The sequence below is a fragment of the Nipponia nippon genome, unplaced genomic scaffold (genome assembly GCF_047370975.1).
Source record: "Nipponia nippon isolate SJK-2023a ecotype South Korea unplaced genomic scaffold, ASM4737097v1 scaffold_3, whole genome shotgun sequence".
Taxonomy (NCBI): Eukaryota; Metazoa; Chordata; class Aves; order Pelecaniformes; family Threskiornithidae; genus Nipponia; species Nipponia nippon.
In genome coordinates, this window is record NW_028262347.1 from 116763182 (window position 1) to 116782141 (window position 18960).

General features: G+C 42.3%; 1 protein-coding gene across 20 annotated transcripts in view; it reads left to right on the forward strand.

The window, feature by feature from the left end:
* TCF7L2 (transcription factor 7 like 2) overlaps positions 1 to 17126 on the forward strand; it is a 181387-nt gene extending 164261 nt beyond the window's left edge. For 4 of the 20 annotated variants that reach the window (XM_087764694.1, XM_087764701.1, XM_087764693.1 and 1 more), the window contains 7 exons: positions 468 to 608; positions 1455 to 1614; positions 2366 to 2473; positions 7381 to 7429; positions 7984 to 8034; positions 9179 to 9251; positions 14854 to 17126. In XM_087764694.1, the coding sequence (XP_087620820.1) occupies positions 468 to 608; positions 1455 to 1614; positions 2366 to 2473; positions 7381 to 7429; positions 7984 to 8034; positions 9179 to 9251; positions 14854 to 15283 (1012 nt within the window). In that variant the 3' untranslated portion in view covers positions 15284 to 17126. Of the gene's footprint in view, positions 1 to 467; positions 609 to 1454; positions 1615 to 2365; positions 2474 to 7380; positions 7430 to 7983; positions 8035 to 9178; positions 9252 to 9825; positions 9899 to 14853 lie in introns of all 20 variants that reach the window. The other 16 variants (XM_087764703.1, XM_087764695.1, XM_087764696.1 and 13 more) reach the window with 11 other exon arrangements.
* The last annotated feature ends 1834 nt before the right edge of the window (positions 17127 to 18960 follow it).

Genomic DNA, 18960 nt, shown 5'->3' on the forward strand with positions numbered 1-18960 from the left:
AGGTATCTATAAGGATTATCAAAAATGCATCTAGATTGTGTTGGCATTAATATTTTATTTTGCTGTCAATATGCAACAAAAGATGTCATCCCAAATTCACAACATGATTCAGAACAATAAAAATTGATTCCTTGGTTGCTACAGATAATTTCTTAGCGAAAAAATGGACTGGTGGATTTTCTTGCAGGTAGCTGAAATTCCACTTTCATCCAAGTTCATCCAGTTGAATTTGCCTTTTGTTAAAGATGTTAAAAATCATGATGTCTCATGTCAGTAATGATAATGAAGGGGAAGATTGGCTTTAATGACATTAGAAGAGTCATTATGTTTAATTTATTGCTAATTAACGCTGCCAGCTTTCATATGCTTTGTCTAGCTGTCATGTGCTTGTTATATGGCTTTTTTTTTTTTAATGTGTGTACACATCCCTCCCCATTCATTCATTTTTATTCTGACGATTTACACAGCTTTCTCTCCTCTAGGTTTCCTCCACACATGGTCCCGCCACACCATAGTTTACATACAACTGGAATCCCTCATCCGGCCATAGTCACACCAACAGTCAAACAGGAATCTTCCCAGAGCGACGTCGGCTCACTCCACAGCTCGTAAGTTGTTGCTTCCCGTGTCTTACTATTAGAACACCCAAAGCATCACCTGTGCATATGTGGCTTTTAAAAAGGCTTGGATTTGTGGGAATGTTTTTGCTGTAAAATATTTTTTAAACTGCTTTTTCCTCTTCTGTTCTAATTGATTGGAACATGGTTTAACTACCAAAGTGTGTCAAAATAATGGTGACTGTCTTTCAGAGTCATTCTGTGACATAGACAAGTAGTTATTAATTTCAGGCATTTTAACAAAGAAGTGGAATTTTCTTGATCAAGATTCAAGCTTCTTGACCAGTTTCCCCTGTTACTCAGTGCCCGGTTTGGAGCCATGAGATACCGGATACACAACAGGAGACAATAAATCAAGCATAAATGGCTTGTTCAAAGCTGCAGAGAGAGCTGGTATCAAGTTTGGGTTTGAACCGAGGAGAGCCTTGGTGTACCCCTCTAGTGCTTCTGGTGCTTCTTGCCTTTCATTTCACAGGTGAAGCAGAAAGAGAGCGTTTCAGTTCCCAGTGATGATAGGGTGTAATTATTTCCTCTGCCATCATGCTCACAAGCCCTCCCCATGAAGCCATTTTCCTGAGTACCCATGTCCTTCCAAGGTTCTTCTAGGGGCTGAGAGGGTACTTGGTGATATTGCGTAAATATGAGATAGGTTTTCTTATAATGCTCTTAAAACTGTTCTCATACGGCAGCCAAGGTGAAGGCCCTAGAGGACCTTCTGGTCCTCTTTCTAGAGGCTAATTTCTGAGGGTGAATGCTAGAAGGACTGAGGGGATGAATTTAATAAATTCACAAGAGTTGTCATGTGAGGTTTATGTCTGTTGTATCTTTACCCTTCAGAAAACATCAGGACTCCAAAAAAGAAGAAGAGAAAAAGAAGCCACACATAAAGAAACCTCTTAATGCATTTATGTTGTATATGAAGGAAATGAGAGCAAAAGTTGTAGCAGAATGCACGTTGAAAGAGAGCGCAGCCATCAACCAAATCCTCGGTCGCAGGGTAGGTAACAAGGGAGAAGCACAAGCAGGGACTGAAACTCGGTAGGCTTCACACTGCTTGCAGAGAAAGGGAGTTGCATCCTTCTGAATCACTGTGTTTTCCTGTTCTTTTGATAGTGGATAGGGAAGTAACTAAACCAAAGGCCTTCTTTTGATTTTTGTTTTTGCAGACGCTTTTTGCCAGCGGGGTCATTCACAAGGAAGGGGGGGACTTAATTAACAGCAGTGTTATTTCAATGTTACTTCCATCACCTGGAAGTGGAAAAAAATCTCAAATTTCTTGTTTTGTCCTAGAAACAGGCAGAAAAGTAAATGGGGAAGGAAAAAGCCTTTGGGAAGCACAGTACCAGTATCAGCACCTGTGAGAGCCAGGAGAGGAGAGGGGGTGCCAGTGGGGAAGGGAGGGGGAGACTTTCTGTAAATCTGTAACTGAGATCTGGCTCACAACAAGTGGTTCAGCCCTGCTCTTTGTTTTTGTTTAGTTTTCTTAATTCTCCTCTCTCATCAGGAGACAAAGGGGCTGAGTAAACGTAAATTATTAGTTGTGACTCAGTTGAGTTTCCTGGAGTTATAATCTGGAGTTATAAATAAAATATGAATGGCAGCGTGCCAGATCATCTGTTTTTATCTCTTTTTTTATGAAAATCAACTCTCGCTGTATCTATGTATAAATAATATACTCTGCTGTTAATGCACTTAAAAAAACCCACTTGTGCTTTTTATTTTGTCTTTTTCTCTTTTCTTCACCTCAGTGGCACGCATTATCCAGAGAAGAACAAGCGAAATACTATGAACTAGCAAGAAAGGAACGACAGCTTCATATGCAGCTGTACCCGGGCTGGTCCGCACGGGATAACTATGTAGGTTCCTATGTAGGTGGAAATTTTTTTAGTAGTAGAGCTTGTAGAAATGTATATGTGACCTGCTGAACTACGACCACACATTGCACACAAGCACTACTTGGAAAGCGTGCCTCAGGATCCCAATCTGGTAACAACAACGGACGCTTCCCTCTGCGATACTAAAACTATTGGGGATAATTCCCAGCCCTCCACTTGGAAGAGGCTTCCTGGCTGGGACTAGTCAAAGGTTAGAATTGGGGCATGACAGTAGAGCTCTGTGAAGAAACTCTTGCCTTCACTTTTACCAGCGTCTGGAAATGCTGTTTGGCTTGCTGGTCATTTTAAATTTCATTTTTTTTAAACAAAATTAAAAATTCCCCTAGTATGGCTCCTCTCCCTTCCATCAAAAAGATGAATAATTAGTGTCTTGTGCTTATCTGTGTGAGAGTATAGTGGAAAGTGGAAGAATGACTTATCCTAGCTTCAGAGAAGGACTGGCAAAACCAAAAACGTGACTTGTTTGAAAGTCTTACTCTCAAGTGGGGTTAAATGAATTATTCCACGCTCTACTGATGTATATTTTGATTATGTTTTGCTTTTTCATGGCCATGTTATCTTCCCCCCTTCCCCCCCTCATTTTTTAAAAAGTGTTTTGGAGTTTGTGATCAATTCATGGAGTGTTTTTAAGATTGATTCCCCCCTCTGCCTTTCAGAAACCCTGTTTTGTAGCTAAAAGGGGTATAATTTTCTGTCTGCTAAAAACATAAGGCCAGTGTTGTAACCACTTACTAGTAGTATATAACCCCTTCTTCCATGAACGCTAAGCGTTGCATCTGGTAGTAAGTGTTTGCAAGCCTAAACCCATAAATTCTTGACAGATTTGTGGATTGGTGGGAGCTCTAAACCCTCTTTAAAAGGAATACAGCAGCATCTTGATTATTTTTTAAAAAAATTAAATAAAAATCACCTAAAACTTTTAAGGTCTCTAACTCTGGAATAAACGGTGCTCCCTACCTTCCAGGCAGACTTCCCTGCAGGTTTGGGGACCAGCAGCTGTAAGATTGCTGTCAGTTATGCATAGCGTTACACATTTTGTTTTTGTTGAAGTCTGTCTCTTCCATCATTGTCGCCATCACAGCCTATTTTACTGTAAATATCCTGTTTTGGTGTAAATCCCATAAACTGTGTCCTTTGTATACGGCAATGTTTACCTCTATGAGAATCTGCACTTTTATGTGCATGGATGGGAAGAAGCCAGTTCAGAGTCTGCAGCAAAGCCTAGAGCAGCAGCAGCTCTCTATGCTCTTCTACCATTTCAGGAGTGGAGAATACACATGCTCACTTATTTAGCAATATGTACTTCAGGACATTTTTTTCAAATCCTTCTGTTTTTTCTTGATCATCTTTTCTTTCCGCTGGGCTCTGCCTCGCTGCCTCCTTTGTTCACCATTGCAGGTGTAGCTGTGCATGCTCCTTAGAGGAGACCTCGTTAAGCCCAATGAGGCACTGCTCCTGCTTCAACACATTTTCCCTTTCTCTTCAGCATATCTGGCCTGAGACTGTCAGACCATAGGCTTGAGGTAGTTCCTCAGCACTGTGCAGTATCATCTTCTTGGGTGTTCAGAAGGGAGTATAGGCTTGACTGAGGTTTCGGGAATGCTCATTCTGCTCAGTGACTGTGCCACCGACAGATGGGCATGTACAAAGCCTTCAGTGTTTAGGACTTTTTACTTTTGTCCTCACCATGTGAGCCCTCAGAAACCCTTTCTTCTCAAGCTAAAAAGGACAGGATGAGAAAGCCGGCGCTTTCCCAGCGGCTTGATGCTGTACCCCCAAGTGACCTTCAGGGGGAACCTTCCTGCCTGAGGAGAGCGCGGTACCTTTGCATTACACGATTGCATCATCCGCAGGATTTATTTATTTCTTCTCCCCTGGTCCATTCAGAGCTCTCTGAGTTGCCCTCCTCCCTCAGCGTTTTGTAGGGTCTCGAGCCCTTCACACATCTAGAAGGGGAGCACGTTTGGGCTGCTTGAAATGGTTAAATTGTTAGGCATCTCACATCAGGCACGAGGAAGAGGCCAGCTGTATTGTAGCCCAGGTCTTGAGAAATAGGAGCAGTACATTCAAGAAATGCAGCTTTCAGCCTGCTCTTAAATAAAAGAAGAGGATTGAGGGAATCCCTCGTGGCCAGTTGGTGTCACAAGGCACATTTGCTCTTCCTGAGATCTAATGTAAGATGTTAAGCAGCACTGAGTGCTGGACTCAGAAGTATGTAAGGGTCTAGTCACCTTGCCTGCCACTTGTCTAGAAAATTAGTACCAAAGAACTCTGCAGTCCTGTCAAAACCCATGTTGGTTTGGCTCTGTAGAGGCAGCTGCCAAGATGGTTAGCAAGTATTTACATCCACCTTTACTTGCAGCCTAAGAATTTTTATAATACGGTGACGGAAAACATCACAGACCATCTGCTCGAGTCTTAGGAGGACAATTGGAGGCAAAGGCAAAACAGTGTCTTCTGCAGAGCACTTGAAAAACTGCTGCCATAATTCTTTTCTTAAGTCCATGTATTAATTTAGCTACATAATCAAATATCTTCTTGTAGCACAGAAATTGAGCAAGGAAGCCAGGTGATTCTTCTCCCCGTTTGCTTTGAAAAGGGTGTAAACGAAGTTAGTGGGACCTCTGTCAGTTCTAGGAACAGTTTTCAAAGTTTGTGTTGAAAAGGAACCAAAGATTCCTGGTCCCTGGCTGACATTCCTGTATATCAGCCATTTTTAACAGATTGCTCCCTAAAGGGGTTATAGTACTTTAATACCTGGCTTGAAGAGTTTGTAAAGGGCAAGGTGACTCCTGACCTCTGTTCTGGCTGGCCCTTGTGTGAAGAAGTTCTAAGGTCTCAAGTTGGAATAGCCCTTGAATTCCCAAATGCACTGCAAAAATGAAGCAAATTTGCCACAAGATGCAGTCTGTCAATTATGCAAGTGGCGTCCTTGAGATTAAATGAAAATCAGGCTTGTGGTCCTCAGGCAATTGTCTGGTTTTGGTTACGCTGTTGTAAACCTGGAAAAAATTCACCGACTTTCACAGAGTTACTGTCAATCTAGATCAATATAGATGGAGCAGTATGAGCCTCTCATATCTTTATGTGATACATGGACTTGAAGATACCATGTTTTTCCCTGTTTTATTCTCAGGGAGCTTTAGGAGCAATGCTTGTCTATCTTGTCTGTCTGTCATGTTAGAGTGATGGCTGCTGTAGCAATTCACTCAGAGCAGCAACTTTCCATATCCTCCAAAATGACCTCAGAGGTGTCGGAGGTGATTTCTCAGCAGCATCCAGGCCACAAGATTATGTGCATGTCATTTAAAAATCCTTTAAAATTGATGGTGTACACAGCTTCTTCCATCACCAGAAGGCTCTCGTGAACAAGACTGTGCTTGTCGCAGCCTGGACAGCAGTGTGGTGGTTTACAACCCTGAGCAAGCAAGGGGGAATGAGGACAGAAGCCCTGTTCTAGAAAGCCAGCTTTTGGGGTGGAAAAGTATGACGACAACAACAACGAATCAAAATCCAGCATTCATATTGGGGGAATTTTTTACCAATACATTCCAGGGAACGTATCATAGTGAGCGTCCCAAATGTTATAGTGGATGTCCCAAGCTGAAGCCCAATCTTAACTCTTTCGCTGGGAGCCAGACCAACCTACTGAGAAAGATGTCCACCATGTGGGAGAACCTCTTGGCTTCCCCATAGATAAGTCCAGCCTTTCAAAAGTGCTGTGAGATTCCTTCTTCCAAGGGATGTTTGTTCCCTTTTGACCACAAGGGACTGCTGGCCTGGTGTCTTTTCATCAACTTCTCTTAGTACCACATCTTCAAAAGCAGGGATCTCTGCTGTTCACAGTTGACATTGCTGGCCCGAAAGTCATTGCTTTTAGCATCTGGGCAGCTGTGAAAATGAAATTACTCTGTCCCCTTGCACTGGCCTTTTTGTGCTGCTCTGCAAACCCTGTAGCTCAGTGTTCAAAGAGTTTTCTTAGAAAATAGCTTTTCTCTTTTGAGGCATGCTTATTACTTTATAAATCTTCTATTGGAAAATGGTCATTGGGTTTCCACAGAAGTCAGGCTCCTGGTCATGTCCTCTCCCACACTGCTGGAGGGAAATGAAGAAAGGGCCTTTCTCCCTCCAGTCAGAAATGGTAACAAATTGCATCATCTTGTGGGGCAGTATTTGGGAAAGGGACGCAGCTTAGCAAAACATTATTGATGTTTTTTTCTTGTGACAGAGGAAAATATGGGAAGGGTCTTAGTTATATCTGGATTTTTTTTATCTTCCTGGCTTTGCTTCCCAAGTTGTCAGTGCACTTATAAACCTGCAGGTTAGGTTTTGCTCATTACTGTGGCTTCCTCGTCTGCTTTAACAGTTGGTTTTGGGTGCTGAGGAACTGCAGGGGCTCAATCTGACTTCACTCATGGACTCTCCCACCTTGAGTCTCTGCTGTTGCCCCTTCTTCCCTTCCCCACCCCACAGAAACATGACCAGGAATGATTTTTTTTTTAAGCGGGAGCATACAAGTGTCAATGTTTCTGTCGTGATGATAATCTTATCTCAAAAGAATTATCTTACAAGTCGTTCTGCCCCCTCCCCAGCTGCTTATGGCTTTGGTGGGTGTTAGCTTTGGGGGGGGCTGCAGCGAGGCTGTCTGAAAAGGCACGGGGCAGGCAGGTAGAGCCATCCCTGGGGTGCAAGCATCCCCTCGAGGCCCCCCAGGCCTCCCTGCACCGGGAGTGAGCCGGCACCGTGCTTCGGTGTCCTCCCCAGGGAGCTTCCCGCAGTGGCCGCAGCCCCATTGCTCAGTGCTGTCTTGCAAGGAGACATGTTTTGGGGTTTTTTTAATCCTTCTCATTTGTGTATGTTTCCTGCAGGGAAAGAAGAAGAAGAGGAAAAGGGATAAGCAGCCAGGAGAGACCAATGGTAAGTAAAAATAAGTCTAAATCTCTTGCTTAGTGGAAGTGTGGCAATCCCGGCGTGACGCTCCTAGGTACGGGGGAGGTGGGTACGAGTCTCCTGGCCTCACGGGGAGCCGGTCCCTATACTAGACAGCCTTTTTTTTTTTTAATGCACTCTAATTATTTACGCGTTATTGCCCGTCTAAAACTAGTAACCAAGCCATTGCATGTAAGAGCCTCTTGTGACGTTAGCTGAATTTGTACGTAATAATCGCAAAGCCTTTAACTGCAGAGCCGTAGTTGTAATGCCTATGCCATCATTTATAAAGTTGTCCGCTTATTTTGCGCATATGTGTGTGCGTGTATGTACGTATGTATGTGTTTGGTATTAATTTGGGCTGTACCTGTATGTTCTGATGCATGCCTTACAGTGGTAAATCGCACCCATTTTAAATTAAGGAGGTTTGCCATTCTATATAGGAAATTAGAAATACTGCATAGGCAATCTCATAGTCAATTTTGAAGAAGCCCTGACTTAGTTTTTTTGAAGCCTTTGTATAATTTGTTCTTTTTTTTCAGAACACAGCGAATGTTTCCTAAATCCTTGCCTTTCACTTCCTCCGATTACAGGTGCTAACGTCATTTTGAGTCATTTAAAATAGTTTATAAACTGCTTTTTAATTTTTTTTCCTGCCATTATAGATTTTAACATTAAACACTTATGACATTAAGAAAAAAATACCATCCACACGTTTTGATAGTATTTATTATCTATATATCTTTATATCTATTATATGTTTGATAGTATTTTTTAATTTTGTTTTTCGTTTTTGTAACAATTGCTATTAAAACAGTAATACAGTAAAAATAACGCAAGAGTTGTACTAACTGTGCAAATTGAATATGCAGTATTTCTTTAAAGAGACTGATAAAGAATGGAAGCAAGTCAATAATGAACCTCCTTAATCTAATGGCATTTTTCATGGCTCCCACTAAGTCTTCTCACATTAGCATGCATATGCATTTTTTTATTATTATTTTCGTTTTCAATTTTTTTTTTTTCCTTTCTGCTCAAGCCTGTTCATTGCAATTCACTAGCTGTACTAACTCAGCACCTTGCCATGCTTCACGTTTTATTTTCTGGCTGATACTAACATACTCATTCCGCAATCTACTTATTCTTATCCATTCTTTTAAATACAAATTAATAAAAACAAATAAATTGAATGTTATTCCAAAAGCTGCATTATCCCAGGAGATATAATTTCCTTTTTCTTTTTTTTTTCTTATTTTTATTTTGTATCTGAGTTGAAGAAAAAAGCATGTTCAGGATCTAACTTCCATACTCAGCTTCTTTTCTTCCTTTTTCCCCCCCCTCTCAAAAAAGAGAATAAAAAAACCCAGCCCAAATAAATCTTGCCTGAAACATCCTGCTAGACCAGCCACAGTGACTTTCCTCTACCTGCTCTTTTAAAAGGGAAAGAAACAGTCCTTTATAAAGGGATACTGCAGCTTTAATTGCAACAGCTAATCTCAAGAGTTGAATAAAAATGTGATTATCACTTTTTTTAACTTTTAAATCAAAAGTCAATATTTTGCAATTAATAACGAGGACATTGATTTTTATTCCCTTTTTTATTTTTATTTTTTCCTTATTTTTATCTTTCTCTTTTTTCTCCCCTTTTCTCTCTTCCTCTCTCTCTCTCTCCCCCCCTCTCCCCTTTTCTTTTTTTCCTCTCTCCCTTTTCTGCTCGCTTTTCTTGAACTCATTCAGACCTGAGCGCTCCTAAGAAATGCCGAGCGCGCTTTGGCCTTGATCAACAGAATAACTGGTGCGGCCCCTGCAGGTGTGTATAGTTTTCCCAGACTCGCTATGGCTGATTTGCAGCTGGTTTATTTGGTACTTTCCCCTTTTTTTTCCTGCCTTGTTGCTTTGTAGCTCTGTGTTGTGATCTAGAAGACACAAGGGAGTGGGACACTGCCATGAGTTATCATCTCTCTGAAAGGGTTTTGCTTTTTTTTCATTGTTGGTCTTTTTTTTGCCTTCCTCTTTGCTGCTGCTAGCCAAAAACCCACTGTAAAACAGCATCAGCCTTAAGCCCATCTGATCCGTGGCTCAACCATGTTCCTGCCCTCCAAGCCTCCACCCAAGCAAAGTCGCTCCCAAAGCCCTTGATAACATGGCATTGAGCACGGTACCGACACCGGACAGATGCACGGCCATGTCGGAGATTTTTTTTTTGTTTTCCTTTGACTCATTGTGAAAGTCCTGTTTTCTTTCCTGCCCTTGGTACGAGGGGAGATTACCAAATAAAATTAAGGTGATTGAAAGCTAAACGTAGCTGTAGCTAAGATGACGCAGTCCAAATAAGCTCTATCCACCATTGTGTTGTATTTTTTGTGTTTACCTTATGCTAACAGATGCAAATACTCCAAAGAAGTGTCGGGCATTGTTCGGGCTTGACCGACAGAGTTTATGGTGCAAACCATGCAGGTATAATACTACCCATTAGGCCTTTGGGGAAATAAAAGCAATCTGTCCTCTTAGTGCATTTGTGTGATTTTATTTTTTTAATCTTTTTTCCCCACTCCCCACCTTTCTCTCTCCCACAGCATCAATTGCTAATAATCTTTGATCTTTGGAATTTCTTGCTAATTTAATGCCATTTTCTCTCTTTCTTTACCAATAACCTCTCCCTGGTGGTAGAACTGGGAACAAGAAAACTTCAAGTCCTTAAAGCTGGCAGTTTTTTGGCTTTTTTATGATTTTTTTCCAGATTGTCAGCAAAATGAATGTTTAGCTGGACATCTGTATTTTGTCTTTCATTTGGGTCTATGTCCGCTGCCTCCAAAGGCTTTTTGAAAAGGTTCTGGGATCTGCAGCACTAGTGTTTTTCTCATGATTAGAGATGTAAAAGCCAGTGTTTACAGCTTATATGGTACTCATTTTTTTGGTGTTATCTGCAAAATTAAATAGCTACCTGTAGGCTTCTACGCCTCGGTAACGTTTATGTAGATATCAGTTTTTTAAATGATCTGATGTCTTTTTTTTCTGATTCCGAAAATACATTTTTTCCTAAATTTTATCCCAACAAGTGAGCTGTAAATGCCTGAGCTCTAGACAAAACTAATTACAACTTTAGTAGGACAGTTTCCAGCATTAAAAGGAGATGAAAGACAGCAGAGAGCCCAAATTTCGACAGCCCATGTTCTACTGGAGTTTAATTCCATGTATAACTCAGTACGTACTTCTTTCTTGGTGGAGGGATACCGAGTAGTTCTTTTCTCATTCCTTTTTCCTTATATGATCGCATTTGGTTAAATTTGTTGTTTCTTTGTTCTGATACAAGCAGTCTTTGAATTTGGAATATTATGATGGTAGGTATTTCAACCCAAACCACACTCTGTGTGTAGTGATTCCTCTCCCACATTTTCCCCTCTTACTCATGCCAGTCCCATGTGCTCCATCTCATTTAGAATGTAGATCAGACGTCCATCGTATTTTGTGTATGCACGCAGTCTTGTTTGTGCTTAGTGTTGAGGAAAACATGGATCGAGGGTGGTGGTGTATGTCAAAGTACCAGCTAAGGCACCAGAAATGTCTTCAACAGATTGCATATTGTCGCATTCGAGGCATGCTAGTACCGGGTGTTGGGGTCTTAATACCAGTACCAGTATGTATGTTAAACAGGCTTTGAAAGCAGCGTTTGCTTAAAGCTTAAAGGAAGAAGAGTTCAGTCCACAAGAGCTGGGTAGCCACTTCACTGTGTCAGGAGGCTCGAGCCTCATGCTAGCCAAAGACTCGAATGCTGTGTTTAATTAAGCTTTATTCTGTGGTTAGTTCACTACACTCTATCAGCAGATATTTGTGTAGTCTAGAGATAGAGTGTTTGAAGCGTGTCAGGCTCTGTATGCCAAGTACCAGAACCGGGGGCACATCATGTTTGTGTTGCTTTATCTTTCCCTAGCTGCTTGAGTAAACAGCATACTTTTAAAACTACATTTTATCAGCAAGGGGACTTTTCATTCGAGCTGTACAGTGCTTAGGTTACATGTGAAGCATAAACCCTCTCTTAACTTAGGCCAGATTTTGGTCAGAAATCTTTGCAGGACATCAGAGACAACTTCAGTGGTGTAGCTGATAGCTTTAGACTTACTGATATAGAGTCAGCTGCTTTTCTTTTTGTTTTGGGTGCGTTTTTTTTTAATGCATGGAGGCATTTTATCAGTAGATATTAGAGCATTTCTCTCCTAGTTTTGGTCCTAACCATTATAACATTGCATTTGCTAGCATGGTAGCATTTTATAGCGCATCTTAGGTAGGTGCTAAAGATGTGCAGTTTGCTACTACGATAGAAGCTGAGACATCTTTGCTCACAGCAACTGAATAAACCCTTGTCATCCTCTGTGGCTTTCACTCATGGCAATTGCAGCATTACAGGTTTCCCAGTGCTGTCTTGGGGCTAGTTTCAAGGGCAGCACGAGCGGGATCAGGTCTGTTGGTGTTTGCTAGACTGATGTAGTAGTTGACGCTTTCAGAGTGATGCACAAGTGAATAATCCTCACTAGTGCTTCTGAGGGGGGACATACAGTATTTTTGTTCCCACTTTTAGGAGAGCAAAACTGAGGCACAAAGAGTTCCTTGGATGTTTATTTATTCCCCTTCACCAGAGTTGCCTGGTGGTGTTCACTTCTGGTAAAATTTGGCTTGCAGGGTTTGGGGTTTTACCATCTATGCCTTCTGTCCCGCCTAACCCTGACACGTACATGACCACAGATAACACATGGTGGGAATGGCACAGGCTGGAGAAATGTCCCCTCCTTGAGCCATCATGATTTAAGTAAATGGCTTTTCAGACTAGAAGTGGCCATGCTGTTAAAGAGTTTAAGATACAACAGAAGCAGAGGAAGCAATCTGCTCCCTTAATCCTAGTCAAAGGAAAATTACTTCAGGTAGCAGACCCAGTGGGTTTAGTTTTAAAAAGGTTGTTAACTCTGCAGAGTCAGAGAGTCAGGTAGACCTGGTTTAAGTCTGCTTTGCCGTGGGAACTCTTCCTTTCAGGCCACAGAACTTAAATAGGATTAAAAGAATAATTTTGGATTTTTGGCATACTAGATTCAAACTGCCTCCAGTGAAGTAGTTAACTGCCTTGAAGGTTCAGAGCAATCTAGTTGAATGGATTCTGGACTACCATCAATGAGGCAGGCAGAGCTTGGGTCTCTGCTTGCAAATTATTTTAATTTGGGGTTGGGGGGGAGCCCTGCTGTCTCCAAATTGTGAGAATCCACCTTTCCACACAGGTGTTATCAGTGAGCTTTGTGAAGCAACACTGTTCTGCTTTGCCACTGGAGCTGTACAGAAGGTCCAAACGTGAACTGTGGCCCTGGTAGCGTTGCACAGCTGAAGCTAGGAGGTGGTGAGACAGAGGAGCGGGGAGGGCAGAAAGAGCAGCAGAACTGTCCTTAGCCAAGAGCCAGAGGCTTCCCACGTTGTTTGTTGATGGTAGAAGAATTAACAGGTTCTGTTTTGAGCCCACCAAATTAATTTTTTTCTGTCTTTTAACGTTGCTCTAATAAAGCATGGTTTACAGCCTTCACTTGCTGTCTTCTATCTTTCATTCTTTCTTTCTTTTTAACATTTAAGTTGCATGGTTGTCTTTAGTTTTTAGCATGTATTGATCTGCAGGCTAACGTGGTTAAAACTCTAATAGCCCTAACCCCTTACCTTGCCATATGAAATGTGGAGCAGAACCTGAGAGCAGAGCCTGAGTCTCTGGAGGAAGGGATGTCACAGCATTGGTCCCTCACTGACGGTGGTGGAAAGATGGGGTGCCGGGGTTGCTGTTCCCTTCCTGGCTACGGGAGATGATATCTTTTAACTCAGGATCAAGCTGATGAGATCTCCCTTGCAGTCGAGAAACATCTAGCCCCATTGCCTAGACAGCAGACCTTGGTTTAACCCAAGTCAAACGCAGTTGCCCTTGAGAACACTGAGGACCAGCAGTGGAGCTGGGGCACCTCCGCGAGTGGGGAATGTCACCCAGCGACATTCAGCTGCTGTGCCACGCTCGGGCGCTTCCTCTGATGAAGTTGCTGAGCTGAGGCGAGGTATCGACTGGAGGGGGAGAGCAACCTGCTCCTTCACGTTGGCGGCCTTGTGCAGCTTAGCTGAGTATCCAAAGTTTTTGTGGCAGAGCTGCTCGAGGCAGACTTTGTCATATACCTCGGGCTGTGTAACAGCGGTTCAGCACTTCCCATGGAAAGTGTGCTTGTGAATAGGAGGGCCGGAGAGCCATCATTATTAGGGTCAAGGTGGCCACTGAACGTCTTTCTGCCAGATGCTGTGGTTGTTTGCCTCATTATTTCTGTCCTGCTGCTAGAATTGTCTTGCATACACTTGGCAAGAGAGATGGTGTGAAACTGTCATCTGTTTTCATTGCTCCTTTACATTATTAAGTGGACAGAGGGAGGAGAAAAGATCTCTGTCGGGTCACTTACTCATTTATTTGAAGATGAGCAGCTCTTGCAAGACTCATATTCCCTGGTGTGAAATAAGCTCCCTGTTGCTCCTCACCTTTGTACCTGTCGTCGTGCTCTTCATCTACTGAAATTGGATCCCACTCTGGAGTTAACATGGATGGCCTCTCAGAGGAAAATTCCCCAAAACGCAGACGAGCAGCTTCCCAAATCTACCACTCTCCCTTAAAACAAAAACTGAGTCGATTTAAAGCCACAACCTGCAGGCCATACAACCAGTTATTCTTGTTATTTTGGATCATACTCTGTTTATCCTGTTCTTTTCCTGGTTTTTCTTCTGTTTGCTTCGTTCGTTCGTTTTGTTTTTATTTCCCCTCTCTCTCATTCTCTCTATTATATATCCCTCCTGTCTGACTCTGATGTTTCTGGATTTGGTGTGGTTCTTAACAGAGGAGAAAGCAGTGAGCAGTAGTTTGCGGCCGTCCTTGCCTCCCAAGGGCAGTGCATCGTAAGACACGACAGGTGACACAGGTGTAGAGATAGCCCCGTTGAGTTGGACAGCGTTATGGGACATCTTGAGATACCATCAACTATCCAGAGCTTTTATTTTATAAGGATTAATTTCTTTTTTTTTCCTGGAGGAAAGTTGAGTTTGTAGATTAGCACAGTGGGCTCCAAAAACGTCTTATCTGATTTTCTGATTATTAAAATCGCTAAGGAAAGGAGGCGGCCTGAAGAGGAGGGGGACGAAGAGACAATTGGTGAATCGTTTCCAAATCTGTTAGCCGAGGGGAGGTTCCCGAGCGGGCTCGGTGCCGAGGACACCCCGCCAGACCCCCAGGACGGCGCGTGGGGCCGGGGTGCCACCCGCGCAGAGCCCAGAGTAGCTAATTGACGGCTCTTTGCTTTAGATAACTGTCTCCATCGGCGTCTCTGCCCTTTATTCACAGATAACTCTCTCCCTGTTTCTAGGAGAAAAAAAAAGTGCGTTCGCTACATACAAGGTGAAGGCAGCTGCGTCAGCCCACCCTCTTCAGATGGAAGCTTACTAGACTCTCCTCCGTCCTCCCCCACCATGCTCGCCTCCCCCTCCAGAGACTCGAAACCACAGACTGAACAAACGCAACCCCTCTCGCTCTCATTGAAGCCCGACCCACTGGCACACCTGGTCATGATGCCGCCGCCATCCTCGCTCGTCCTCGCCGAGAGCGCTGCGAGCAAGCCCGGCGCCCTGCCTGCCACCAGCTGCCCCAACGGGGCCCTGGACCACCCGCCGGCCGCCCTCCCGCCGGCCGCCGCCGCCTCCCTAGCACAGCCCTCGACGTCCTCCTTGCATTCCCACAGCTCGCTGGCGGGGACACAGCCCCAGCCGCTCTCCCTCGTAACCAAGTCCTTAGAATAGCTTTAGCCTCGTTAGCCCTTTCGGTTTCCCTCGGGGGGATTGAATTCTGTTGGGATTTGGGGTTGCTTTTTTTTTTTTTTTCCCCTTTAATTTTTTTTTCCTTGTCCTCCTCCTCGTCGTCCGCTGTTTGTCGTCGTTTTTCGGTTTCGTTTTTAATTCGTGCCACGTGGCTACATTAGTTGATGTTTTATCGAGTTCATTGGTCAATATTTGACCCATTCTTATTTCAATTTCTCCTTTTTAAATATGTAGATGAGAAAAGCCTCATGATTCTGCCAAAATTTTTATCAACAGCTGTTTAAAGTCTTTGTAGCGTTTAAAAAATATATATATATACATAATTGTTATGTAGTTCCAATAGCTTAGTTTTAAAGACTGATTTTAAAAATTAAAAAAAAAAGAAGCAATTTTGAAGCAGCCCTTGCCGGAGGCATTGGTTCTTTATTATTTGTATTAAATACGAGCTTGCGAACCAATCATTTTACATCTGGTTTTTAAACCTTTAAGGGCACAACGAATGCAGTGCCGCTACTACTTCTTTTTTTTTTTCTTCCTTGTGTGAAACAACCTTTATTGTGATGTTACTTGTTATTGTTTAAATGTACAGAAACAAAGGGTTAAAAAAAAATGTGTTAATATACCTTGTTCCATGGTGTTGTTCTTTTTGGGGGAGGGAACGCTACTCAACAATTAAAAGTATCACAACGCTATTGGACCAGTAGTATTTATTGCTTTAGAAATTGCTTGTTGTATCTGTATGTTGTCCCTTTTTAAATGTTTTTTTCTTCTTTTTTTCTTGAAACATTGTATAAAGGTTTTTTTTTTTTCCCTTAGTGTAAGCATCTTATATATAACAACTCATTTGTACAAGGTTTTTAAGTTTATATATAAATGTGTATATATATATTTTTTCCGGGATTTTTGTTTTTTATTTCCTTTTGTGATTTTTTTTTTTTTTTGTGCTATATGAAACACAGTTGCCACCAAATGGACATTCGCAGATGCATTTTTTCAAGGATCAATAGTGTAAAAAAAAAAAAAAATTGCTTTAAAAGCCATTACACACGAAAAGACTTGAAAATTTAGCAAGGGAATTTTTAGCAACGCTGTTTGAAAAACAGCAAGGTCCAAGTGTCTCCCGTTCAGAACTGCAGCTGAATCCCCTGCGACATTAGGACTGTAGGCTGTGTGCAAAATTTTTATGTGCCAAAATTCTCAGTGACTTTTAACTTTCTCCCAACAACTTTATTATTTTTTTAATGCTGTAATTTTTTTGTTCATCATGTTTTGCTGTGATGTTACATAGGTAGATATGTATGTAGTTTTAATGTCACCTATAACAGACGTGTTTGGTAGCAGATTGTCCGGAAAGCATTTAAAATGAAGAGGTATAAACCCTTAAGGGCCAAATTCTGTATATTAGATTATTCATAAAAGGAAAATCAGACTGCCACTTTTATGTACACTTACTACATACAGGTAGGTAGCAAACTTAAAACAAAAACAAAAAAAAACTAGGCATGTTGATGTTGCAAAAAACGCTGTATAAAGCTGAAAAATTGTTCATCTGTTCATTCAGTGCCATTGTAGTTGACATGAAGCGATTGTAAAACTGTCTCAGATTTTTCTCTGGTTTATTAAGATGCTAACTATAACATTTTTTGTGAATACTTTGAATGTTTCCTAACAGTTGTGATGTTACTGTTCCGTTTTATGCTCTTATTCCGATTTTCATTTTTAATGGTTTGGAAGCCATTTTTTGTAATGAATAAATGTTCATGCTGTACAGTATCTGTAGCATGCAGTTCTGGATTAATAAAAGCAACTTAGTATGTGCAGAGAATGACTTGTCAACTCATTTATGCGTTGACTGCATTTTACTCTGGCCAAAAAGATTTACAGCCCGAGTGGAAAACTTCCTTGAAAAAATGTTGTGAAAATAGTGGCGACTTGCAGCCAGCTCTGGTTGTGAGAAATCCTCTGTTTCCTTTGGGTTCCCGTGCTGCCGCCTGCTAAATGCGTTTTGCAGTAGCCCTCTCCCCGCTCAGCAAGCTTTTCCAATAGTTGAAAATCCTTTTTTTTTAAAGCAAATGGCACATGATTTGGCAAGAGACTAATATAGCACATGAGGTAAAGTAATGTCGTCCCTCTGTGTGAAGTGATCCTGACTGGGGGGCGGGAAGCCAGGGCTGATACCTTTAATTTTAAAACATTTTTGTTCAGCCTGGTGATCCCACAACACAGGGCTGGTGCACTACAAAGGTCACACAGGAGACCTTAGGTAGCCTTCAGTAGGGTCCTTGTGTTGGCCTTAGGGCTTATCTCCTGGATAGATTTGAGGCCATTTTTGCATATATATATATATATTTTTTTTTTTTTTAAATGCAACGAGCCCTTGCAACACAGCCTGCTCTCAGTGCTGAGCATCCAACATCCACCTGATACAGCAATGCCTGCAGATGCTGCGGGATGAGAGTGAACTTAAATGCAAGAATTTTTATTAAATGGTTGATTTGTTTGGGTTTTTTAAACTAAGTAGGGATTTAAGCTTTGTAGTTTCCAGGAATCTCTCTGAAGTGGATGTCACCATAGCCCCAGTCGTCTTGGAAAATCTCAGCCATAGTAATTTCTACAATGGCACTGAAGGGCAATGAAATCCAAAGGTCTTGGAGCAGGCTTGTTCCCTGCCATCGTGCCAGTGTATTGCTCAGGTAATGCACTTCTCTTCAGTTGGTCTTGATGGACTCCGCGGGAAGGGTAAGTATTCTTCCTTGTATGGGGAAATGGGTGAAGTGATTTTCTGCAGAGACCTGGGAACGGGGCCGTTTTGGGGAGCCCAGCCCTGGTGCTGAGACTGGGCTGTCCCTCGCTGGGGAGTCTTGACAAAACCAAAACTGGCTGCAAAGCAGTTGTCTGTTGGCTGCAGAAGGAGTTTGCTTTGTAGAGGGGCTGGGAGGTACCGGGCGAAGTACTAAATAATGTTTAAACAGAGTATATAGTACTTTAAATTGCTACCACTTTTTTTAATGACTAGTTTACAAGCCAGAAGCCTTTTTTTTTTTCTTCCCCCAAACATGTTAATAAAGGGTAATATACGTGAGTATTGCTTCATATTTCCTATTAGAAGGATTAAGTCACAGTGAATTTTTTAGCAGTCTCCATTTATCTCCCTTGATCCAAGGCCTGATGCTGTTTCTGTTGTGGTCTACCATGACGCTCCCCTTGACTTGAGTGGAACACGTCCCCTCGTCACCTGCGACAGGCGTGTGGGCAGGCTGGTGGGACGGGGCTCTGCGACGGGGAAGGGGATGTCACCGCAAAGCCTTTGTGGAAGATGCCAAATCTTGCTGTTGGTGGTAGCCAGCAAATTGAGCGAGATGCTCAAATTACTCTCTTGCCATTTGAGGTTTCTAGGGAATTTTTTTTCTTCTAAACATTTTGACTCTTGCTAGAGCGTGGCCATCCGTCAGCCAGACACATGTGCTGCATCTCTGCTGGGGATAGCTGCTCTCTTCTAAAGTAAAACATAGTGCTCCAGGGAGATCTTTGAAAGCCATGATTCAAAGGAGACGCCATCAAGGTATGATTCATATATTCAGCAGAATAGTGTGTTCTTTGCTTGCTGCTTTATTAGCAAGCCTTTGGAAAGCAGAGTCCAAAAACAGTGTTCCTGGACA